Source organism: Heterocephalus glaber, unplaced genomic scaffold (assembly GCF_053883595.1).
Source record: "Heterocephalus glaber isolate CG9 unplaced genomic scaffold, H.glaber_assembly_v1.0 deba00001465, whole genome shotgun sequence".
Classification (NCBI taxonomy): Eukaryota; Metazoa; Chordata; class Mammalia; order Rodentia; family Bathyergidae; genus Heterocephalus; species Heterocephalus glaber.
Window position 1 is genome coordinate 15,676,194 of NW_028258312.1, and position 26,560 is coordinate 15,702,753.

The 26,560-nt window shown below is 45.3% G+C and overlaps 1 protein-coding gene across 3 annotated transcripts; it reads right to left on the reverse strand.

Moving 5' to 3' along the window:
* Positions 1 to 165: 165 nt before the first annotated feature.
* On the reverse strand, positions 166 to 26,560 carry Rgmb (repulsive guidance molecule BMP co-receptor b). 3 transcript variants are annotated; one of them, XM_087180902.1, is made up of 5 exons: positions 26,432 to 26,560; positions 25,072 to 25,147; positions 21,816 to 22,006; positions 16,317 to 16,825; positions 166 to 3,515 (listed from the first exon to the last, which is right to left on the reverse strand). In XM_087180902.1, exons 2-5 carry the CDS (start codon positions 25,074 to 25,076, stop codon positions 2,847 to 2,849), a joined length of 1,374 nt encoding a protein of 457 aa, XP_087037028.1. In that variant the 5' UTR covers positions 25,077 to 25,147; positions 26,432 to 26,560; the 3' UTR covers positions 166 to 2,846. The 3 variants fall into 3 exon arrangements, with proteins under 3 accessions (XP_087037028.1, XP_087037027.1, XP_004841784.1); XM_087180901.1 differs by lacking the exon at positions 26,432 to 26,560 and adding an exon at positions 26,065 to 26,196; XM_004841727.4 differs by lacking the exon at positions 26,432 to 26,560 and having other exon boundaries at positions 25,072 to 25,959.

Consider the following 26,560-nt stretch of genomic DNA (forward strand, 5'->3'; position numbering starts at 1 on the left):
TATAAAAGGAAAAACTATAGTAGTAGTAAAGCAAATTAGTGGGCAGGTGGTAAAACTTACTGTCAGTACTTGTTAGGGATTGTGTAAACCCCTCCCTCTTCCGCAGCTGTTCCTCAGCTCTTCCAGCAGGTGTCACTGTAACCACAGAACAAACATTCCACAGCATGGTATGTAACTTTTATTTTTCTAGCATAATAATTTAAAGTATTTACACACTGCACACTCACTGTTGTACACAGAATCTTATTCATATATCTATGGACCACATCGAAAGGTTTCTTTGTAAAGACCCCATACACTGGGCTGGGCGGGGGGGCGGTGGCTTCCAAGCACGAGAGGACAAAAATGTTGAGTCTTTCAGACAGCCATGTGGAGCATCTGTGAAAACCAGTGTTTCTCCCCAAGTTTAAGCTCCCCCAGGAGACCCGTGAACAGGTACAGCCTATCCACATGTTGGTATGACCTGAAAGTCTCGATGGACTTTATGAACCAACATGTGCAAGCAGCATTCTCTCTAGAAACCCTCAAGAAAATAAATCTTCCTAGACATACAAGCATCATCTGGTGATACTTGCACTGTGTTTGTAAAGATTTTACAGGGACACTGATTAAAAACGGAGAGTAAGGGAACACACTGGTACCAATACTAGCGACACTGGGTGTTTTAAGCGTCCTTTCCAGCTAACTGACGTGGCAAAACCACCGGGTTTTTTCCCAACTTAGTAGAATAGCCGTTTTGTTTTCCCTGAAAAGGACGAAGGTACATTAATCATACACGCTCTAAACCCACATACTGTAGAAACTTCTATTATTGCTTTGACTTCACTTTTATACTATTTGCACAAAAATAGTGGTCAAAAGTATCTTTAGTATTGTTTCTTCCATGTTCTACTCAATTACAAAATTACAATAGTTTCTGAAATTGGCACACGGCTCGAGATGAACAGAAGCAGCCATGGCTCAGAGGGGATGGTAGGTAGGTACCTAGTCCAGCTTGTACAACAGGATGACAGAATAAGGTTTCATCCTGGAGTTGAATTCCTGAAAGTAGCAGGGGGCCTTCATTATTGACCTACGCTGCCCAGGATTATTCTTTCATACACCAGAAGCAGAGAGGTTTGCCACTCCTGAATGAACGCACAACTGAACCCTATAACTGGTTGGTACCTCAGTGCATTAACAACTTCACAAAATGACATCTTTCGTTGCCAGTCTGGGTCTCTGGCAGAGCCACTGGTCAGTAGGACATAGTAAAAGCTACCATGTGGCCAACTAAAACTAAGCATAAGCTTGGCCTAAATTACAATGGTATTTCAACTTTATCTTTTATTCTCAATTATTTAAACTTGAATTATTAAAGTACAAGTTATCAGTTCTTAGAACCAAAATTTATATTGAATATAATATAACCTGATCTATCTTGGATCTAACTTTCTCCATTACTATTCTTGCCTTTTGTTGCAGCTGTTTTTCCTTTTCCAAAGGCTACCAAGAATGGATTGGAAGAAGCAAGGAGAGAGATCACTTTTATTATAGAGACTTCACCAAGTTACACGAGCAATTACTATTCAACTACAGGTGTTAAGAGGGAGAGTATCTGAATTAAAAGAGAGTACTTGGGCAGCACAACATTCAGTGAATATTTGGTCTCATCAGCAGCCACTGTCAAGCGTATACTGAGTCAGGCCAATGAAGCTCTTCCGCCATTAACACCCTACTCCCTTTCATTATGCATAAAGTCACAGTGAGAACTGTGAAGACCAGGGAGTGGAGGGCAGGGAAGAATGGAGAATTTCTGTGGTAGGACCTGGGTCTCATTATCAAAGACTGACTCTTAACTCTCGGATTCATTAGGTGAGGCTGAGGACAGTCAACTGTGGTGAGACAGGGAGTTGTTTCTGGGTCCAAAGAGCCAAGAAAGAGAAAGCTAAGAACGTGGGCTTCCAGAAATTACACAAAGAACAGGTCATGATTATTACTGTTTGTGGTTTCATGTTTTAATGAACTGAGTTAAAAGAGAAAACTTACAACTTAAACTGGGGCATGGGATGAGAAAAAGCAGAGCTACTAAAATCTAGCAAGATGCCTGGTATTTATCTATGAAGCTGCCATCACTAGACCCCTTTTACCTCCAGAAAGCAGTTTTCTCAGGTCCAACCTAGCACACCAGGTGTTCAAATATGGCAACCGGAAGCAGGGGTGCTAAGAACTGTAGCAATACTCTTCACCTTCCAAAGAAGTGACAGCTATTATTAACGAGAGGGCTGATTATTTAGATCAGTGTGCAGGAGAGTTGAAAGAGCCTGTAAGGGAGGAAGGAGCTGTCTTTTCAAATTGAGTGAAGGCAGGAAGATGCGTGAGGGCATACTCCCAAGCAAAGAGGCAGCCCCACCAGGGTGTGGCCAGTGAAAACTGCACACTGTGGCAAGTGGGAAAGGGCAGGAAGGGACAGCCAAGAATAGCTACTACTGGTCACTTTCGAGGAGAACATTGAGTATGGTGTCTGTGTATATGCACTATACATATTAACCAGGTACACACATAAATATTTAATATATAAAAAATAAAGTGCTTTCTAACAGGTCCCCAGCAGGGACGTTATAAAACATTTCACAAAACTGCAAAACAAAATTGATACAATCAAAGAACACTACATCCAATGCATGTGAAAACAGCCAAGCACAATATGTACAATCTGGTGGTAACCCAGGACAAACATCCTGTCATATACATGGTATATACATATATACTCTTTTTACTCAATATATTATGACAATATATATTTTAAAATTTTGTTATAGACAAAAAAATTAAAAACAAAACAAAACAAAAACAAAAGACAAGCCCTAGAAAAACACAGCAAGGATCAAGGCCGCGAGTCCCAGGCTGAGGGCCAGACTGCCGTCCCCTCTCGGAGGCCAGGCTCCACTGCTGGGGAAGATGTGCCAGCGCTCCTTCCTTGGGTGCAGTGCCTCCACGTCGTCCAAGGCACTGTGGGCTGCAGCAGTGAAATTGGCATCACCAGTGGTGAGCAGGTCGAAGACACAGGAGTGGAAGTAGATGTCCTTCACTGGCATCTTCTCGTGGCACTGAGTGTTGGCAGCTGCCAGTGTGTAGCCCGGCCAGGCCTGCACCGAGGAGGTGCGAGGCAGGCTGTGCCCCAGGATGGCAGACACCTGGCCCTGTGTGTCGTCGATGCGCTCGCTCAAGGGGCAGCCATTCACACACAGCTGCAGGTCCTGGCTTTCCTCGTAGGACATGGCCAGCTCCTCAGGCATGCGGATGGCGAGGGTCAGGTAGCGACCCAGCTGCCGCACGAACACTGTTGTGCCTATGTAGTGAGCGTGCATCTCCACACAGCGGCCGCTCTCCCTTTCCACGATGCGCAGGCTCTTGGCGTCACCGTCCCCGCCGCTGGTGGTGCCATCCACAAAAGCAGCTGGCAGGTCATCTGCCACGGCTTGGTACACTTTCTGATCTGTACACTCATGGTGCGCTTTGAAGATGATCGTGACCTGTGGGAAGCAACGCGACCACAGCTTAACACAAGGGCAAGGGAGTAGAGCAGTGGAGCAGAACGGCTTGGGACAGACTCCAGACTCACCATGTCTTGCCCACAAATGAGCGGTAAAAATAAAGTACCATGCACTAGGAATTAAAATTTAATATAATCCCAGGGAATGTGCATTAAAAGAACTTTCTTAACTTACTTAAGACGGAGAACAGTGTTCTTCTTGGGAAAAAGGCAATTTTATTGATAGTGTACATCTGTGTTCTTCCAAAAATGGAAAAGGGAAGGTACAGCTCCGAAACAAAAACAAAAGTTCCTTTCTAAGTTTCTATCTAGAAACTTGTAGGGGCTTAATTAGTAATATATCTATTAGAACTTTGCTTTCTGAAAAGATTCTTCATTGGACCATCAGCATATATTCCACGACTCTCACTACAAACGTAATGTAAATGCTGAGAGACAAAGCAAAGTCCAGAGGGAACCCCAGCAACAGCTACCAGTCATGTGCCTCAGGAAAGATCTAAATCTTCACCAAATGTTACACATGACTGGCTATTCCGGCAGGGAAAACAAGTACAGCTCCCAAGCACTGGCAAAGAGGTATCTACCCCAACCTAGTTACAGCACACATTTTCACACCACACCACTCCACACCACAGTCCTTCAGCTTCTTAGACCTTTTCCCAGGCAACTCTCAATTCTCCAGTCCAGCACACACACAGTTCAGGGAGAAAAAAATACATAAATAAATATAAATATAAATAATATAAATATAAATGTAAATATAAATATAAAAGCCTCCCTTTGGTAAACCCATTTTCTCCCTGTAAAATCTTTTAATTAGAGCACACACACACACACACACACGCACGCACGCACCGTATGTATCAGTCAATCTATCTACCTCCATCCTGAACCTTCAAACAATGTGGCCTCTGACATACGGTGCAAGTGGAAGAAGAAAGGTAACTATGAAGAGATGGGGTTCTGTCCTGCATAAGATAGGAAAGCTGCTGCAAAGAAAAAAGGGCCACATTTTAAGATCTGTATTACTGTCAATAACTCAGGTATAACAGCTTATTCTTTCTTTCCTTTTGAGAAAAAAAAAAAAAAGTATCAGGTGACTTCAGTCAAGGAAGAGGGCAGATAAGCCAAGCACTCTGAGAGCTGCTCTGGACAAAGGGAACCTTCCAATTGCAAGGAAACTAATCAAAACAACAGACCCTTGTTAGAAGGCCAGAAAATGGCCCCAAGCCCTCACCCTAACCTCAAGTTTACGCCTGAAGTTTCCCCACCTCAGCCACCTTTTGCTCACGTTACTTAATTCCGCGGGTTCCCACTCGTGTTACCTTACTGGCATTTTCCAGCCATTTCATTTTACTGCAGCCAGTTATTAAGCCAGATCTGAACCAGCTGCACTACAGCAACTGGTTAAATTCATATCTGTTGTTTGCAGCTGCAACTAAAATCAGACAATGTGCTATGAAAATGCTGGGCTTTCTCCCCTCCTAATTACCTAGAGCCACAATTTGATTTCACTACCAGGCTTCTCACATTTCAACACCCTCTTAACAACCCGAATGAGGTATACCAGAGATGATTTCAGGAAACGCACTGTGCATCCAAGCAGAGGGCCTTCCAGAGTGAGTGGGAGTTCTGAGCTAGATATCTAATAGCACCATAAAAGAGATTTATTTGGTGGCTCTAACATCAGTTTGACAAGTGCTTTTTTAAGGCATGCTAGGATTCCTTGGAGGTGAAAGATCAATTCAAGTAAATTCTGAGCCTGAAAAGGCTGAAAGTTAACAATACAGATGGCTAAAATAAGCCAGTAATAGACTTTTTGTATAATCACTATTCATTTTCAACTATAACATTCACACTCAAGGATTAAACAAACTTCCACAACAGCTATGTAATTTGTTTTTCCAGACTAACAAACCTCAAGTGTAAGACAACTTGGCATTATATGCAAGAACTATGTATCTTTTTGTTCACATTATGAAAAGCAAAGAGGAACTACTTTTGTTAAGACAAAAAAGTGGAAGTATCTAATTCCAAGCAAGTTTCCAAAAAGGCAAGTAAGGGTCAATATTAGGATGAATACAATAGTTCCATATGTCCCACAAGTTTGTTTTTTCATTAAGCACATCAATTCCAACTCAAAACTCAGGAGTCATTTCAAACATGATGCATGTTCTCTTCCTCATTATGACTATGACACTCACTCCACATATCTAGATCAATAAAAGTTTGATTTTCTTAGTATGTACACCTATAAAATATTCCCATCTCACAGATTTTTGTCTATTCTATTTGCTAGAAGTGGTTTTATTTATGAGAAAATTATGGTGATATTGCTCTTTCTTTCCCCTGTGAGGTGAGATAATTCTGAAGTGATGAACTGATCCTAAAGCATGAGTGAGATTTCCTGAGAGGTCCTCTGGAGTTTAAATCCATATTTAATAGGTACTCAGATATATAATCAATGTAAATGTAGAAAATTGGGTAGTCCCATGGCTTGAGCTTTGGAATGCAATTCACTCCTCAGAACCATTTTAACACGATCTCTTAAAAAGCAAGTACTCAGCTGTGAAGGGCAACAAATTCATTTTCAGATTGTCTTCCTCTTCTGTAAAGTAAAATTTCTTCATCCTTAATAATTCTTCCTTCAAAGATATTCGCAATTTAATTAAGAGTTTTTAGAAATTCCAAAGTTTTGATGGGGATATAGCTCAGTGGTATAGCACTTGCCTAGCATGTGGAAGGTCCTAGGTTTGATCCCTAGAGTAACAGGAGAAAAAAAAAAAATCTCTATCAAATAAATCTCAGCTTAAAAATAGAATTCAAAATTGTGTTCAAAAGCTTTCACACAGCATCAGAAGCACCAGACATGCTTCCTCCCCCCGCCTCCACAAACTGATTCATCTGCTGCAGTAACTCACTTTGGCACATTTGCTCTATGCCAGGCCATGTATTATTGATGCATGGCATTTCTGTGCATTTAAAACATTGATGTCTTTTGTTAAGCCTCTCCCATCTAGTCCCTCTCAACCCACCTTAGACAAACTACTCTAGTTCTCCTCATTCATTTTTAATGTTTCACTCCCTAAGATCTTTACCACCCACAAGGTCTATTAGGAAGAGAAAGATAGCAGCTACAAATCAACCCGTCCACACCTAAAAGGAATCAAGAACCTAAGATGGCTTGTTGTGAAGTATAAAAATTAGTAAGAGCTACCTGCCTCTCCTTTTCACTAGGAAAAAACCCCCCAAAACTGAACTAGCCCAGAATGAGGAACTCAGGCACTGCCTAGCCAAGAAGTAGAAAGCTATCTTCCCAAGGCATACCAGTCTCACAAATGCTGCACTCAGCTTTTCAAACAGCAGAATTCCCCAAAGGCTGTGGGCTTAACTATTTGTGCATACTGTATTTTGGAAGAAACATTTATCAGCGTTGAATTAGGCCACATGACACTGCAAATGCAGGACCTTTCTAGAACCCTCAAATACCAGAATTGGGCTTTTCTAGATGGAGGAATTCATAGCTCTTGGCTTAAGGTGCGTCTGGAAACTAAATGGTTGGTCACAGAAATTAGCTTGAAGCATATGAATATATGATTTTGATAAGTGTCTGGTTAAAATTCTGCTTAAGTCAAAGGAATAAAGAGAACTTCATTTAAAATAATTATGTGATATACCTACTTGTCACATCCTTTAGGTAGAATTACAGATTTAAAAAGCAGTAGACTCCAAAGGACAATAAAACTGTTTTCACAGCCCCTTTCACTCTTTTTTTTTGGTACCGGGGATCGGGATCAAACTCAGGTCCTTGCGCTTTCAAGGCAGGCGATGGAACCACTGAGCTAAATCCCCGGCCCCTGTCACTCTTAATATATGAGTGGCATACAGCCTGGATGATCAGTCCTCTACAGAGAAAATGAAGCCATTCCAACAACAGCACATGATTCAAAGAAGAAAAAAATATACATACTTTATCCCTAACACAGCCAAATTCTACTTCTGTGAGTCATCTGCGCGGGGGGGGGGGGGGCAGTACTAGGGATTGAACCCAGTCCTTTGCACTGACCTATACTCTCAGCCCTTCCTATTTTTCAGTTTTAGACAGGGTGTCCCTAAGGCACTAAATTGCCTAGAGTGGGTTCAAATTGTGATCTTCCTGCCCCAGCCTCCCAGAGTCCTGGGATTGCAGTTAGGCAGAGAATCAGAGCCTAGGAGCTCTGAAGCTCCAAAGGAAGCATCGGCTTTTCAAGGGGCCCTACTTGCCAATCCTCTCCGGCCCCACCTTGCAGGGAAACCAGGAGTACAGACGTCAGCTGGAGTGGAGCGTACACTGGGAGGCAAATAGCTCTCAGTTACAAAAACCGGGGAAGAGCTCCGTCTTCTTTTGTGGAGCAGTAACAAAAACAACAAAGCACATTAATTTAAAATAACTTACTGTCTGAACAATTTCATGCAAAATCCAGCAGTTTTTAAATATACCATACCTAAGGAAAAAAAAAGTTAGGTCTGAAATATGTGATGTCACTGACAATTTCCCTACAAAAATTAGGGAAGACAGTCTGTTAGCAAACTCTGATCTCAATGAACTGAAATGTAATTTTACAATCAGCCTATATATCAAGAATCTTACACACAGAAAGCTGAACTTAAAACTTAGGAAAGGAGAACTTGTTAAATAATTTTGTTGGACGGGGAATATAGTAACAGCTAAGATAGTGTGTCTGTTTATAAGGTCAGTGGTAGATTAAAAAAATCTTACCCTAAACTCAAATGCAACAAAGAAACTACCACCTTAAACACAGGCATTAGAATGTAGGTTTCTAGTCTGTTTCCACAGAGCTGTATGCTTGGAGCACTTACAGGATGCAGAGAAATGGAAAGGGTCACACCTCTCCAGCGTTGCCCTAGGTAATAAATATATGCAGGAACAGGGGCTGTCTTGGCTGCTGGAGGGGTATTTGGCAGCACATGGAGAAAGAAGCAGCCAAACCAGAAGGGAAGGACACCCACAGCTGAGGCTGCTAGGGTGGTCTGGGGAAGCATCAAATTCAGTGGCTAGAAAGAGCACTCGAGAATGGAAGGGAAGCTGGCCCAGTGATGACACATGAACAGAAAAGGCATAAAAATGCTGACTTTTAAAAGGTAATTTCTATGCACTTAAAACAAGGGAAGGCTGGAAACATAAACAGGCGCAGAGACAGGGAAACCAGCCAGCTTTCTTCTGTACACCAGAGCAATGCTATGCTGAGCACGAGGAGGAAAGGCTTACAAGCCGGAAAGTCTCAGCTCGTCCAGACACTCGGGTTCTCGGCTTGTCTCTTGTGTTCAGACTTTGCCCTATAAGGAGGCGGGTGTGCACAGGAGCTCACCTCTGCCTGAGATGCAAAGGTAATAAGCATGTGGACAGCAGTACAGGCCTCAGGTGTGTTTCACACCAGAGGCTAAGTATTTTGAAAGGTGAGCACCTAGGCTGGAGGGGTAACTCTAGGCTGGCCAGAATCCGCCCCAACAGGCCTGGCCTTCAGGCTCCCCTCCTGATGGGGTGAGGCCAGGCCACTGCTCCTACAGTCTGCATGGGAACGTGGGGCAAATGCTCAGGGTTCAGGAAAGCTGTTACCCAAACTGATGGGGAACAGGAAAATCACTTTTTGGGAAGTGAGCAAAAAAGTAAAATGGCTTGAAGGTCTTCCCAATATACTCAACACAGAGCTCAATTCAAGTTCAATTTCAAGTTCCCTGGGCTACCAAAAAACCAAAAATGTGGCCATGAATTTCAAGAAGCCAATTAGCTGGAAAGTAATGCCATATCCTTCTGTCTACTTTCCCTGGACAGGGAGAGAGAGAGACATCAGCACCTCATGCATGCACACACCTTAAATGCTGTGTTTGTTGGGTTAAACCCCAACCCCCGTTTCAGAAGCACGTGCGGAGCAGATGAGAAGGCACTGTTTAAATGCTGTCAGATCAACTCTACCATGGTATACCATGCTCCACCCACATCAAAGAACCCTACCAGAATCAGCCAACAGCGTCTCTGGCTCCAACTCCGAGTAACCAGCCAGGTGGAGCATACAGAACTCCCTCCTCCCTTCAGTTTCACCTAAAGTCCTACCTGGACCCAACAGCACCATGTTTTTACAGGAAGGCTGTCCTGGGAAGGTCAGTAGCCTCTTAGAGGCAGGTCAGCAACTCCGGTTACTTATCACTGACAAGTGGAGCAGTTTGAAAGTCCTTAAGTCACCCCATCTAGGAGAACACAGAAGTCCCAGCAGTGGAAGAGCGAGTTCCACTGCAGTCAAAACAAACAAAGGCAAAGTGGGTAAGGTCGAAGCTTCCATTGTTCAACACTGTAGGTAACTCTTTTTACATGCCACATTCTGTACAGGCAGAAACTGATTAGCATTAATTGAAGCCAACAACAACAAAAAAGAAAATACCAGCCATCCAGTGTTTCCCTCTTGCCCCTTTCCCTCAAAACGTTGACTCTAAGAAAATTTAACAGGGCAGAGAGAGACACTTGGAAATGTGACAGGAAAACAAGTTCTAACTCTCAGCTGTGTATCAGACTTGGCCTCCTGCCTCTGGTCTCAACTACGGAGGAGTGCGGATTTGTTTTAAAGTGGCAGAGGCCCACACCACCCTCAATCAAATCCTGCCTGAATCCTGCCTGGCTAGTGGGGAGCCTCAGGTTAATTTCACTTACAAATGGAAGGATTCTAAAGGTCACCCACTACTTCTTCCAAACCACACTGGGAGCCAAGGGAGTGGTACAGTCAGGAAGATCAGAAAGATGTAAGACTCCTTACCCAGGTTATTTTAAAGCTTATGGAAAATATAAAGGTACCTCTTGTTTGAAAAGTATAAAGAACAACCAAGGAAAGCCCACTGATCTTACACAAAGGATCTTTTACACTTGCAGGTTTATCATAACAGTGAGTAATGTCTCCTTTCCCTTTCTTTCTCCACATGTATTTAGAAATCTTTTTTTTTACCCCCAGGTACTTTACCGAAACTACATGAACTAAAAGTTGAGTAGTTCCTGGGCCTAAAACCTTATAATCCAGTACAAACACAGTTATGCAGGAAATAGAAAAGGACAAATAAGAACACTGCCACCTGGAATTACAGCTCATTTTTGCTCTTCTAAAACCTATTTTTTAATGTTTCAGAATTGTTTCTACGATAAATAAAGCAAGGAATGTCTAACACATGATCTCATTACAGTTGTAAAGATGACATGGAACCCTGAAAAATGAATTTAACTAAGAACAGATGACTACAAAAATACAGATGCAGGTGAGTCTGCCCTGATTGTGGGAAAAGCAAAGAGAAACGGTGCCAAATCCCAGAAGGAAAAACTGTGACTTGTGAAGGCAACCAAGGCAGGGATGGGTGTGCCTTGGGTAATGGCGTGGGACCAGCAGCCGACCTCTCTATTCTCTTTGCCCTTCTAGACACGTGTCAACTTGCTAAGTCATCTCTCAGAACCAGCTTACAAATGCAGTTCACCAATGTTCTACAAAGAAACATTGAAAATAGCTGGGTTTATGCACAAAGTCCACACTTTTCCACAGATTGCTGAAAATTTGTTATGTGCTTATGCTAAGGCAGAAGCTACATCCACCCCTGTATCTCCCACATATAGTTGGTCCTTTAATACTCAGGTCTACTAATGCCACACCAAATTAATCACACATCTCTTCAGAGAAATAATACTGAGCAGGGAGCTTTAACTGCAAATTCCTTTCCACCTGTGCCCAGTACACTTCCACCAGTCTTAGAACTTCTTAGCATCCCTGTAAGGCAGAGGATCACGATAAGGAATAAATCTCAAAGAGATGGCAAGAATGATCCACATAACATATATAATCATAATACAAATAAAAGTGTCAGATTTTAAGGATTAGCTACAATATATCTGCAAGACAGTTTGTGGTCTCTGAAACGAAAATATATTCCCCCCCAAAATACCATGTGTCCTCCTATAACACCACATGCAAGAACAGTGCCCACACATTCAAGGCATCATTCTGCCAGTGGGAAGAGGAAGCACCTTAGTCTCTCAAATAAAAGGGATCACTACCGTGTAGCTCACATGGTCTCCGCAGAGACACTAAAAACATGTGTTGCAAAAACTTGGCTGTAAAAATGTCCCAGGCCCCTGGTCAAGAGAGGACAGGTTTCCAAACCTTGATCCAGAGGTATATTTAAAATGACAGTCGAAAGTCTTTGCAATGCAGGCTTGTCTAGCTCTGATTTAGTAATCAAAAGAGAATGACCCAGAACATTGGTTTACATGCCCATATGCTGTTGTGGAAAAATACCTACAAGCTAAGGGGCATCAGAAAGAAGCAGAACCACCTCCTACCCCAAGAGCCTAGGAAACAGTGCTGAATTACAATGGAAAACTTTGTGTTCTACAGTTCCAAGAAGACTTTAACCGAAAATGGATAAAACTGAAATTCTCCACATTTCTAGTGAATAGTTTCAGGAAGTGCCTAGAAAGTCACTATAAACCTTGAGACTCTAGGATGATTATACCATCATCCACTCCACCCCCACCACGGGTAGGGCTGCCTTCCGTCTGCTGGACAGGCACTGGGTGCTGCCCATGGGATCACAAGCGCTGGTGGGCCAGGCAGGAGCGAGAGCACCGGGCCCCTCCGTCCACTCACATCACTCGCCAACAGGCATCGGGTTTAGGTTGGCACCACAGCACGCCCCTTCCCCAAACGGGAACTGCTCTGTGGTAAACCCTTTTACTCAACAGTGAAGCATGGGAAGATGTGTAGCACAAGACATTCAACAGGATCTGCTGTCATCTTTCCATCTTTCCTCCCACTTAATTTGTTTTATTGAGATCAAGAGCAATATAAGAAAGCTAGAAATACAGCAAAAGATATGATTACATTAAAACTAAAGGAAAAATAAAGTGAAACCATTAATTGCTTGGGGAAATCACTAAAAATACTGCCAATATTTGGGTGTACAATTTAATAATTTCTGAAATTAAAAAAAGGAATAATTTAAAATATACTTGGGAGACACTTTTTTCCCTTGTGGTGTTGGGAGATCCATCTAACCCAGGGCCTTGTGCATGGTGGGTAAGCACTGTACCATTAAGCTATACCCCTAGCCCTGGCAATCTAAATATATGCTACTAGGAATGCACTGGTAAAGTACAGAATCATTCTCTAAACTGAAGAATGCAGTACTCCCCAAAGAAACACCTTCTATGATCATGGCATATAGTTCCTTACTGAGCACCTTTGTTTACACAGAGATACACAGAGTGAATTCAAGTCGAGACTGGACAGGTGGCAGACAATGTGGAAGAGGAGGAAGCCAGCCACCGTCACACACAGGTGAACTGGGTCCTCTTCAGTGTGTAAGGCACAGTGGCCACTGACCTGCGTCCTCTCTGGAATCCTAGTTTGGGCTCTTCCAACCCTCTCCTGCCACCCCCCAAAAGAAAAATGTGCTTTTCCTCCTAGTGTAGCTAAGTCTGCCAGTTCCAAGGCTGCTCCTCTCATCTTTCCCCAGTGCCTGCATGCCTGCAGCCGCCCTCACAGCTCAAGGTGGGGAAGATGGCCCAGAGCTGATGTGGATGGCAGCCGAAGTGTGTAGGAGTGCCAGAAACCCCTGCAGCCCCGAGGGGAGAGATGAAAACCCAACCCAGCTTCCCCTTCCGAAGCACGTCTACCCGGAGCACTGGCCAACTGATGCAGACTCCTCCAAAGAGCGGGAGCACAGCAGGCTCGGGAGGCCCGAGCAGGCACCCAGTCCACACCAGGACCACGTGGAACACAAGCTGTGCCTTTCCCAGGGAGGGGGCAGAGAACAGCAGACGGGAGACAGGCAACATCACAACGCAGGCCACTCTGCCTGAAACTCACGGCCTGTCAGAATAAAAAAGGCAGCTCAACTAATAAATGGCCTGTGAGTACAGATGGATTTTGGTTTCTTTTATTGTTTAGATTTTTTCCCCCATCATATCTTTTTGTGATGAGAGAAGAGGGGGTACTTAGGGGCAGGTAGAGACCCCCAAGTTAAGCCTGAAGAGCACTTGCTTTACAGAAGCTAGGCTCCCAGAACTGAGTCATCTTAGTGACCTCTTTGAGCAAAATTCTCCAGTCCTAGCTAGTCCTGCAGTGCAGAGCGGAAGGCAGTAAAATGAATGAATGTTTAAACATTGCGACTTCTGTAACAGAGCTGGCCAGCCCGCCTCCAGTGTGCAAGTTCTTACTGAGGCTGAACTTAACTTTGACAACCTTTGTTTTTGTTGTTTTTTTTAAAAAGAAACCATAGTGGTAGTAAAAAAAAAAATCAGTTCTTGTCTGAAAACTTGTTTTGTGAGTACTTTTTGCCTCATATTGTTTTTATTTTCATTACTACCATTTTTTCATATTTAGGGTTGAGAAAGGTTTTGTTTTGGCCCTGGGTGGGTGAAAGGAGATCGTTCTGCAAGACTTTAGGCCTTTGCTTGGTCTCACTAGCCTTGGTCATACCAGACTTGAAATAGACCAAGAATAACCTTCCAGATTCTTTCGGGGGCTCTGGGGAGTTACACAATGAAAGGGAAAAAAACAAAAAACAAAAACCCCAACAACTACGAAAGGTTGTGAAACCACTGAGTAATTTGCTGCTGAGCAGCATGGTGACCAGATGCAGCAAAATGCTTTCCAACAGGGCAATTAAAATCCACGCGCTCTCCTCGTCCACCTAATTGATGTCAGAGGACTGCTTTCTTCCCTGCCTTCTTGGAATGGGTAAAACCTTTGACCCTCACCAAACAGGGAGAAAATAAAGTTGCACTTTTTGTTTGCTACATATTATGGGAGTAATTAACTGGAATCGAATGATTTTAACTTCGGTGTACACTACTTATATAATATTAGTACTCATCAGGTTAATGGTTATCCCCCTAATATTTTCATCACAATCAGTAAAATGAATGGGATTTTGAAAAGTTGAGTAACAAAACAGAAATGATGACTGGACGGAAGACATAGAAACTTTGCGCTTGTGAAGAGAACCACTATCTTCCCATGTACACAGCTCTGCTTAGCCTCTGTGGTCCTGCGAGAAGGGGACCCCTCAGAGTCCTCCATGACTGCAGTAACTGATGCTGGCTTTCTCTATGCCCATGAGACCGCTCTCCTGCATTTTCAGTTAGTCAGTGATAATCCTCAGGCTGTAGGGACCCCATGACCGGACCAGTGAGTCACAGCTGCATTTAACTTAACAGCAAGCAGATAGTCGGAGGTCCACGTGGGAAAAAATTATTTGCATACATATGAAAACCAGAAGAAGAAATGTTTATTTTAAGATGAAGGCAAAAGGCAAGCTTGCACTTTTACTGGGAGTTGAAATGAAAACATTTCAGCAATCCCCTAAGATGTCTAGACCTGTGTAACAGTCTTCTCTGTTCAGAGCAATCATTTCTAATCTTAAGATTTGTGACACTCCTGGGTGTCTCCAGATATCTCGAGGCACTGTAAAATTCCCTCCACAAAATGCCAAGTTAAATAACGTGGCATGTTAAATAACTTAAATTCATTTAAAATATAACACACATGTTTGGTGGCAAGGGAGGCTGTCCTGAAATCAAAGAACAGTCATAATTATTTCAAAAGCTTGACCCCTGTCAGTTGTATTTTGGCCTAAACCAACTTATAAAGATATAAATACAGAAAATTAAAGCAGGATGCGATAGACTGCATGTATGGTTTTGTGACTGGAGATGATGGTTAAGGAGGTGGTTTACTAGGGACACAGTTTTAGTTTAAAATTTTTTTTGACTTTATTACTGCTAAGTGAATTAGTGCTGCCTGGCAAGAGGAAATCCAGTGGCTCATTCTTCCACAACACTCCACGGCAGGCAGTGGAAGCATAACTTAATTTTGCCAGCTCTTCTCTTAGTTTCAGACTTAAAACTATTAACCCGAGGGCCTGATGCTAAAGGAGAGGTTACAGGAAAGAAGGGAATGGAATTAACATGAGTAAATGAAAAAATGGAAACAAAGTCTTCGTAAATAGGGAGGAGTGGAGGGGTTGAAGGGAGGGCAGGGGAAGGGGGCAAAAATAAGAACCAAGGTATACCATGTAAAGGTGCAAATCTCCAATGATGAATGTCATCATATTGTATACCTAAAATGTACCAATATAATTAATTTTTAAAAAGTAAGTTTGAAATGTCAGATCCTAAAAAGAGGGGTTATATCCGATTCTTAATTTCCTTGGTCACCAAGAGGTTAGTAACTAACATACCACGATGAATTTGTCCTTCAGGAGCTTGGTTTATGACCATTATTTTTACTATAGCTTCCAAATCTCCAATAAAATGTTTTCTGATGGCTCACTGCCTCAGGCCCAACAACTTGCTTTATTCAGAACACCCACTTTGGTCACCTGGTGAATCTGAATGCGGATTTCTTCAAGACACACACACACACACTCTCAAAAGACAAGGCTGAAAAAAAAAATCACCCATTTTTTCATTCAACAGGCCTACCTTTCTACCTGGAGAACTCAATTTTACTGGTTACTTTCTATTCTTCATATCATTGCCTATTTAAATTTAAACTCATATTTTATGTAGCAGAGCAAGTAGCTCAAAAAATAATTTTTATTTGACCCTTTATCAATTGTTATTGCTTTCCAAGAAGACAAAAAGAGATTCCTCTACACTATGCCTCTGGTACCACATTTCAAAAATTGTCTGAAGAATCAAACTTCTGAGAGTTACGAGTAGAAGGAGGAAAAAAGAAAATACACTTGCCTTATTTGTAGCAGTAGCACTGGATCCAGGGACCACGGGCACGTTCGTCACTTGAACCGAAAGATAATTGTTATCTATGAGTGGCCAGGCCCCTTCCACTTTGCATGTTTGAAAGTGATCCTTGAAAGTTCTAAGGTGAGGATCTCCAAACAAGCCACAAAAAAGGTAACTGGGAGGGCTGTGGGCTCCTCCCCTGTGTTCTCTGGCACCTGCGTGGCTGTGATAGTTGCAAGGGTTGTGGGTCACTTCAGGGTTAGTAGAGGACGTGGGTCCATCCTTGGAGCAGTTCCTCTGGCTCATGAGGTCACTGATGCCCAACACAGCAGAATGGTACACCAGGTTGCCACGGCAGGCCTTTGAAGTCTGCTGGGTGCAGCCAGCATAGGCTCGCAGCGCCTTGCAGAACTCAGAGTCAAAGCCATCAATGGCAGAGTTCAAGTGCGAAGTCAGGGCCACAAAGTCCGTGGTACATTTCTGGATTCGACACTGGGCCGGCTGTTGGCAGTCACCTGTGGGAAAGAAGATAAGGCCAAACATATAGTGCTTCATAACTTCCTGAGTTAAGTGAGAAAATGACACTTGCCTCTGAGAACTGTTGGCTCTATTTCATATACTCCTATTTTAAGAAGCCTTCAGAAATAGGGTTGCATTGTGCTCCCGGATGTTTCTCAAATTAAGCCACTAGGAAGAAGCACTGTGCCATTGGTTAAATTAAAACTTCAAAGCATGAGCCACTGTGCGTGAACATGGCAAAATTGCATGGGAACAGTAAGTGAAATAGTTTGTCAAGGTTGCTATTTGGTTATAGATTTTAAGAAAGATTGTTCTGCTCTAAAGCAAAGCCACAGATATGAACTTTGTTTTGATTTTGAAAACTGCATGAGTAATTTGTTTTTGGAAAGCACTTTATGAGGAGCAGTGTGCACAAAACCAAGATTAAAGCTTCCATACCCGAGGCAGGGGTAAAAATCCTAAATTACAGCATGATTAGTTAAAACACGTTTACCTGATTTTAGTATGACTACAGGGTAATAGTATCACAAAATCATCCGGGTACTAAGTTATTCTACCCTTCCTGAGGCAAGCTATACATAAACAGACACAATATCCTATTTTCTACAAAATGTAGAAGCTGTTAACTTACTTGACTGAACAACAAATTTACTTCTCCCTTAATAGCCATCTGTTGCCCTAAGGATGCCAGCTTTCAAACAGACTGGAAAGGACAAGTACCCGAAATAATGAAAGTACACAATGCTGAAATTATGCTGGAGAGAGAGATGATCCCAGTCACGTTTCTTTCAGAAAGAAAATCAGAACTATAAAGCATAGAATTCCTTAAGAGTACATAAAACTTTACTTTCCCCCTTAAACCAACAATTCATATGCATCTAATGATTTAAACAAAGCTAAAATGAAGTAATGAACAGTCAAGTATTACTGCCTTGTATTTAAAAAATCAATTTTCAAATTCTCCTTTTTGCCACTAGGTTCTCAAATGATAATTTATAAAATCTCTCAAAGCTCACATACACACACCTCAGTAAGAACTGGCAATGCTAGGTTGGTTATGTGTGTCAATCAACTTGCTCATCTGTTCCATTAAAGTGGGAATAAAAGACTTGCTGAAAAGAAATGCTCTTTTATCAATCTCAAAATCTGCAGAAATGAACTGTAACATCTTGGTGTTAAAGTTCTCTATGGGTCTGTGAAAGCTGTGCAGGAAGTATCAGTCTCTTTAAGTCCCTGGTTTCTCCTCTGAGAAATGAAGCGTTTGTTCTAAGATGAGCTTTGTGATGACCTTTTCAGGTTGTCTTATTTGTACTCCAGAAGAGCTGTCCTCAGCCCCACCCTCCTTTCTAATTCTGAGACAGGGTCTCATTACAGCCACTCAACTGCCCAGGCTCGGTTCAAACTTGAGGTGCTTCTGCCTCAGCTTCCCAGAGGGCTGGGATTACAGGCATGAGTCACCATATCTGACTAATTATTCTTTTCTTTTTTTTTTTCTTGGTACCGGGGATCGAATTCAGGACCTTGCACTTTCGAGGCAGCCAGCGGCACAACTGAGCTAAATCCCCAGCCCTCTGACTAATTATTCTTAAAAATGCAATTATTTCAAGTTGTGGACCCAACACATTTCAGGGAAATCAAGATTTAGTACTTCATCTGATAAAGACACAAGATATTAATCCTAACACTGTTTTAGAAAGATGGTTTCATAATTTTAGTAAAGTGCTTTTAAATATGAATTAAATAGACTGTAATCTCTGTGACTCTACTTGGGAGAGAAAAGGGGGAAGTGACAACCTCTAATGACAACTGTGTTACCATTGTTACATTTCAGACCAAAGGAGGAAGAATAATGTAGTCTATGCTGTGTATTCATTTTAACCTGAGTGAGATCATTAAAATTATTTTAGAGCTATGGATTTACAGCAGTCACTAAATAAATTTTCAAAACCCCCACAAAACCATCTTCACGTGTTTGGCCTACTTTATGCTTGCTCAGTCCACCCTTAAAAGCCACTTTAATATTTATAAGGTTCTGCTCTCCAAACCAGGTTAAGTCATTTTTTCAGCTATTTTTTGCAGCAAAAACCAACCAAACAAAAACCAAACAAAATTCCAAAAGGCCTTAAAGCCATTTTACAGATGGGAAAATCAAAGCAAAGAGCTATCCGAGGCCTTGTCTGGGTTGCATCTTAAGCCAGGACACGGTGACTTTCCTCAAATCTTATTTCTTTTCCACTGCAGGTCCTGTCTCTCTCAAATTCCTGGCTCTGGAACACTACTAGTTGATGGCTGAAGAAAAGACTTGGATAACTATTGTACTGCTTTTCTTTTAAAATCAGATTCACAGCAAGTAGAAAGCAAGAAGAGAAAATAGGGCCATGATCAGCCAGGAATGAACAGTTCTTAAGACTACAAATAAATGACAGCACAAGAACTTTCCACTAAGCTCAAAGTGCCTACTTGTCCTTTTTACGGTCTATAAAATCTATCCAAGCATATATTTACTTATAATTATTTCAAATAGTCATAAAATACCAAAAGTAAGAACAGCATGGTAACACAGACATGACCACTCAGAGGGGAGGGAAGCAAAATTGAGACTCCTAGCCTTTTCCACTTCCCTCTACTTTTCCATTTTCATAGCAGTAGGTGCTGACTGCTGTGAGAAATCACTCAAAAACCCAACAGAGTTCTTTTGCTTCCGGCAGGGTTCTAACAGCCTTCTGCTATGAAGATGATGGGGAGGAGGGGGAACTACAGAGAAAGTGCTTTTGGGTCAGCAATTTCCGCTCCATAATGACTAATTTGTAGCATACACCCAGAAATATCTAGGCTTTATAGTTCATGACAGTGCACACTTTCCCTGCTACAGGCAGTAAAGTGCGGCTCCTGTCTGAGCACCAGGAAATACGCAGAGCAGAAACACCTCAGGGTGTAGCCATGAAGCACATGAGCAGGCCAGTAACTCCCGAACTAGCTCTCTGTACAGAAACTGCAGGGGTCTGCTTTAATACACAAAAACCCCAGTAAATATATGTATGTTTACATAAATAAACAAAAGCCTTTTCCCAGGGGCAGAATTCAAAATCTGCAGTTACAGATTTCTCTATTTCAGGGCCTGATAATCTATAACGGTATGTCAGTATTTTCATGCCAGTTATTGAAAGTGCTGAAGGATTGATGAATCTAGAGCTTTCATTTCATCATCTTTTTAATGAATCAGACATAAAGGTCTCACCATTCAAGACAGTTTTCTCAACACCAGGCCTGCATGTGCAAATTTGCAGCACAATTACCAGTTTACAATAATAGAAACGAGATATGCTGAAGCTGAATTGGGTGAAGTGCAGAGCCATATGGGTGCTGAGGCAAACGATATGGATCCGGACGTAAAACACATGGCATACCATCTGCAAAGAGCACTTGCTAGGCACACCTCTCCGAGAACAACCCCTGCAACTCAATAGCACCGCTCTTCAAAGCGACCTCTCTCACCAGGAGCCTCTTTCCTTTATAAGATCCACTGCTCCATTCCTACAAGTGGACGACCCCAGAAATCAAACCCCACAGCGCTTCTGGGCTGCACTTAACGGTGACATTACCATGGACACACTGAGATACAGAGAGTAGCTCCACGTTCCAAATTCTTAAACTGAGGCAGCTTTTTTCTAAATCTTTAAACCAATTTCTTAATGCCTCTCTTGGGCAAAGAAATCTTCAAGGCCACATTCCAATCTTGTCATGAGACCCTGTGGCCACCCCGGGGAAACAATATCCAACCAGCCAAGGGGGACACAGTCAAGCTTAGCACTTCCAATTTCCATTCTATCAAACACACACTTTGGAAACACAAGTGCTTCACACAAAACACTTTCGACTACATCTTTTGGCGTGTGAGGAAAAGTTTTCCATTCAACTGAACGTAGATTGATACTTTCTAAGGTTTTAAAGCTACTAATTTAAAGTCTTAATCATCCTAAAACTTACTACTACACTTCCTGTCTGTTTTCCCAAGTGACAATGTTAAATGCAGCTGTTACACCACAACGTTAGAACTAAATTAAGTCGTCTCCTCAAATATCAGACTTCCCACATTACTTAAACGACCTCCATGTTTACTACAGCTCCTACGACCTTGTATTTACTAAATAATATGTGAAAATTTCTCCGCACAGCTGTGTGGCAATAGTTTTGGATACTCCAGTTCAGAGCTTTGTGACTGCTGTCGCGTAAACACAGAATAGTGAGCATCTCAATTAAAAAAAAAAGTCACCTAATGCTCTCGCTGTTCTCACACTGAAAGATTAACTCCCCTTTCCAACTTGGCATTACAAAAAGTCTTTCTCTTGGCGAACTCTTAAAACTAAGTGACACTTTATTTGAAAAGAGGATCCTGGATTGCAGTGAACTGTTTATTAAAGAAAAGCTGGTAACGCTGGTTAGCAGGCTCCCTTTGCCCCGCACCCCTCCTCGGCGGGGGCTCTGTGGGGCCAGAAAACTCTCGGCTGCCCCCAGGCCCGGGCTCCGGGGGAGGCTGAGCTTTGAATTAAAACCTGCCCAGGCCTCACCGAGAAAACCCCGCTCCAACAAGCCAAGTTCCTGTGAGATGAACCCCCAGGTTTATCACCTGGGGAAAGACCTTTCCCTCTGGTGCGACGCCCTCGCCTCGCCGCCGCCCAGCGCCCGGGGAGCAGCCAGGCTCAGTCTCCCTCCGAGGCGGCGGCGACCCGACCCGCGCTGCCTTCCAGTAAACACCACGGCGGGGAGCAATGAAACTCCCGGAACATTTGTCTCGGGAGCGTGGCCCCCGCCCGGGCATCTTTGATAAGCGGCAGGGGTGGGGGACTTCATCAACGGTCCGCCGCGAGGGCGGGAGGAGGGGCGCGTTCCCGCCACCGCCCGCCGCGCGAGGTGCGAGTCGCCGCCCCGGGAGGCCTCTCCCGCCGCGCTTCCGCCCCGGGAACAAAGCCCGCGCGCGGCCCGTACCTGCGTGGAGCAGCCCGAGGCTGAGCAGCAGCAGGAGCAGCGGCGGCGGCGGCAGGCCGAGCCGGGGGCGCCGGCGCTGCTCAGCCCCAGCGGCGGCGGCGGCGGCGGTGGCGGCGCAGGAAGGTGCTGCTCTCAAGCCCATGCCCGTCCATGCAGGTCTCGCGGTTGCGCCTCGCTTCCTCTTCTTCCTCCTTCAGGCCAGCGCAGGAGACCGGCGTCCGCCACCGCCGTACCGAGCGGTGCGCCGCGGGCGGAGCGAGGAGGCGGCGGCCACGGGGCGCGGAGGCATCGCAGCGGGCGGGAGAGAGGGGCAGGAAAGAAGACACAAGACAGTGAGCGAGGGCCGAGAGGACCCCCGAGCGCGCGGACGCCCCGGCCCCGACCCCGGCCCGCGTGGGCCCTCAGCAGCTTTGTAGCCGAAGCAAGCAGCCGCCGGGCCCGGATCTCTCTGCGGGGCGGCCCCACGGTCAATCTCAGCCCCGCACTGCCGCCCCGCCTCCTCCCGCGCCCACCAACCCGCGACGCCGCTACCCACGGCCGCACCCCCTCTGGCACTTCCCATTGGCTGCGAGCGCGCCACCGCGTCCCGCCCCTCGGGGGGCTCCTAGCGCCGGGCTCCTAGCGCCAGTCTCCGCGCCGCCTCCGCCTCCCGTCTGCGAACTGTAATTCGAGTTCCGCGTCCGCGGGCTGCGGCTTCTTTTGCAGCGCTTGGGCCAGGCCTCCCTCCCTCTTCCGCGATTTACTGTTTCCTCGCACCCAATAGAAATCGGCGACGGCAACTCTCACTCTCGCCGGCCGCTCTGAGGACCGGCCTTTAACCTTTCCTTGGATGAACGCGATCGGATTCGGCGTCTTCCAAATTTTGTTCGCAGTCGCCCCTCCCCTCCGGCCTACCCCTCCGTTCAGCTCGCCGGAGGACGCCGGCGCTGCTCCCGAGCCGGTCCTGCCAAGCAGCGGGACCCCTCACGGCCAATCGCTCGTGCCGAACCCTGCAGCGAGCTGCTGGCTCCAGCTTAGGGACGCGACCCCGCGGCTCCGAGCAGCTCGGAGGGGCTGGAGGCACCTGCGGGCCCCCGGCGGGGTAGACCCGCAGCTGCAGGAGGGGCTCAGAGGTTCTGGTTTCTTTGACATTTCCTCGCCAGTGGCAGTGGCGAGGAGGGGTCTGAGAGTGGGCGAACTTCAACGTGTTCGGTTACAGCGTAATTATAGTAATGAGTGGGGAGTTTTTATGCAAGATAATTACGCCACGATTTGTTGTTGTTCAGCGGCGTTTGCACAAATTTCCACAGTCTATTAGGTTAATTCAATGATAGATCGTTTTCTACTTTTGAGATTGGAGGGGTCCAAAACTGAGGAAAACACCAATGTCTGCCAGGGAAAAGACTAGCCAGTGGAGATGGAGAAAGCAGTTGTGAGACTGATGATAGGTTGCAATTTGTTATCACTAAGTGTGAAGTGGTATCTCCTTAAGGCCAGGACCACTTCATACTTTTCTGGTGTCTGTAGTTGCACCAACCGCTCAGGGCTGCCATGTTAAATCCACTTACTCCATCCAAATTGCAGTCTGCAGCTCGGTCCGCTGTATTAGTCATAGTCTGGTTAGGAATTTCGTATCAACCACCGACATGTGAATATTCCACATTACAGCGTGCTAATCAATGGACCAGGATAATTGGGCGCAAAGCTTAGGTCTTACCAGCTTACTCATTAGACACACTGTAAATTGCTCAAACCACAGGGTCCCTAATGAAGGACACATATCTGTTTTTACTGTAACTTTTCATTACTTCATACTATGATGACTCAAGTGGTAAACACACCTTTCACTATCCTCGATATAATCCACACCTTGTGTCTATCTTTAATATGCTTAATAACAGCTCAGAGTTGCCCGGAGAAATGACTTTTGAGGGCAGGGTGGGCGTGGGTGGGGATATCTGATATTTTTAGATATCGTGGTGGCCTAAATACTGAAGCAAAAATTTACTATTGCAATTGCTAGATGTCATTCATAAAGTTCATACAGTATTACTGTCTTTTTAAAAAGCAATCATGAGATTGGGCTTTTAAAAAATGTTTAGGTGACAGACTAACAGCAAATTGTAGAGGCTTTTTCTCCTCTTGATTTCGATCCCTATGAAAAAGCATCCCACTTTATTAATCATACTTCAAAACATAACCCTAAATTAAGGATCAATAAATTCAATTTGGTTTAGATCTTTCTGCTAGTAACTTTTTAATTTTTCTTTCCCTTCGCCGCCTCAACCTGTTCCTTACAGAGGCACTCCAGTTTTTTTTTTTTTGTAATCAGCAGAGGGCGGCCTCGAGTCACTGTAAATCCTGGTGTCAAGAAACAGAGCTGTTCTTCAGAGGAAAAACTTCATCTCCTCTAAGGTGCTTTATTGCTCTGCTGTTGTAAAATTTGACAAGCTCAAGATTTATAAGCCTAACAATTCACTTTTTTATTGCTGCTTAAGTGTTCAGCCGCTAGAGGAAAATGCTAATTTTCACAATTAAACCGCAAGGTGGTTCCTATTTTCATGACATTAAGCCAGTTGACACACTTGCGGGTAAATTTGGACTGCTGGCAAGATCTGGGATCAGCTCCGAAATCAAGAGCTTGCTGAATGGTCGTTTATAGTTCAGCTGCTCCCTCAAGCTTGTGGTCTGCAAGTTAAGGAGGATTTTGGATGCTACAAATAAAAGTCTGGTAGGGAAGCTAGGACACAAACATAAAATTGATAACTTGTAAAGGTTTTACATTTTAATCAGAAAAAAACTCCCATAATGTGATACAACTTGTACAACTCACAAATCCACCCTGCTTCTTGTCACTTGTATTCTTTCTTCCCTCCTCTTTGTTTTCAGGAAGGAAAGCAAGACCAGAACAGTACACTTAAGGGACCCAGCAAAGCATACCACCGTATGATCATGCCAGTGGATAGAATTAAGACACATGCCAGAGACATTAATGGATTCTCAACAAGATGTGGTTTCATTTCCTGAACCCGTACGCGATGTCTTAACCGTTCCCCAGTTATTATGTCTCCGTTTACAGAAATCTAACACGAGGATCCCTGCCTGCTTAACATCACCTAGGGCAGGCACTGCAGGCAGGAATCAGACCCAGGGTTGCGATTACAGCCCATTGTAGTCAGGGCTCGCCGGCTGCTCCCCAGTCTGGTGAGTAAAGCAGGGTCTGATACAGCCCAGAGTCCGACTTCCCAGCGGCCAGTACCGAGTGATTTGTACTTACATCATTCTTAACCCTTCCGCTCCTGCAGGGGGTCCGTCGGGATCAGGGGGCCCCCAAGCTCCGGAACTCGCAGGACCTGGGTGTAAGAGAGGAGCCCCAGGGTTCGGCGTGAGAGCTGAGCCCCCGGAGGAGGAGAGCCAGGGGCGCGCGAGGGGCGCACGGCCACGCGCACTCGTCCGGCCCCCGAGCTCCCTGCGGGCTGTGCCGCGGCTCGCACGGCTCCGAGCGGCAGGTGCAAAAAGCATTTAGGAGCCGCTTGCCAGCGAACGGAGGTAATGCGCTTCCTGTCCATTTATCTCAGAAACCAGCGCAGCCTTCCCTTCGAAACAAAATTAACCTTTCATTAGCCAGCCACTCATTCCCAGGAAGGCCTTAAAAGCTTTACCAGCTCACTAATGTATTTAGGCTTTTCTTCCAGGCCAACGCGGCCGCGCCGTGAGACTAACAGCATAGCCCGGGGGGTTTCTCTGGGCTCCCCTAGGAGCCAACCGCCCACTATGTTTCAGCCTGAAGTCTGGGAACCTCCAGCCGACCCGGGACCCCAGTGTGTAGCACCAGGCGGACTCGACACCCCTGAACGAACTTCTTGCCTGAAGCCTCCAGGACGAATTTCCACTAATTGCATGGGCGCCCTTCCCACCAGAGCCTCAGCTCCACTGTGCTAAAGGAACTAGTGAGGAAAGGTCAGCGGCCAGCTGGTCCCGGGACATGGGCGCTGACCGCCCTAGGGAGTCAGCGTGGTCCGCAGCCACGATCTCGTGGGGCCCAGATGCGGGGACGCACAAGCGGTCCTAGGTCCGTAAGTGGCGCGCGCGGCGAAGGGGGCGCCGGGGCTTTCTCACCCTGGCCCCCCGCCGCCCGAGGCTGGCAGATTTATACCACACAGGTGGATGGAGACCTAAACCAAACACTCCCAGTCTCTGCCTGCCACTCGCCCCCCACCTCCCACGTTCCCCCGGCCCACCGCAAACTTCAACAAAATAAACAACTCACCACAGGCATTCCCTTGTCTGCAGCAAGACGCTTGCCAGCTGGGAAAATAAGCCGCAAGCCACGCGGCCCCGGCGCAGGAGGAAGGCAGCGCGGCACCCGCCCTCTCCCCCAGGTGGGGGGCGCCAGGGCCGGGGGCGGGAGTTGGCTCAGCCCGGGAACGCTCCCCCAGCCCCCGACTCCCGCCGCGAGCTCCCGGCTGGGGCTGCGTCCCCCCAGCCTGCGCGATCTCTCTGCCACCTAGGGGAGAGGGCGGGGAGGCAAACCTCGCAATTCTCCTCCCCACCCCCAACTTCCTCGAAACTGCTTTCGCCCCACTCCGGCCTCACCCAGAGCCTGCGCCCCCCACCCCTCGCCCCTGCCCAGAGACCTTTTCTGCGCCACTTCGCCCCCTCCCGGCGCTCCCCAGGTTGCTCCGGTGGTGCTGAGGAGTGGGCGTTGGGGACGCCCCGGAGCCCCTCCACCAGGTCCCAGCTCCTCTCTCTCTCTCCTCGCCCCG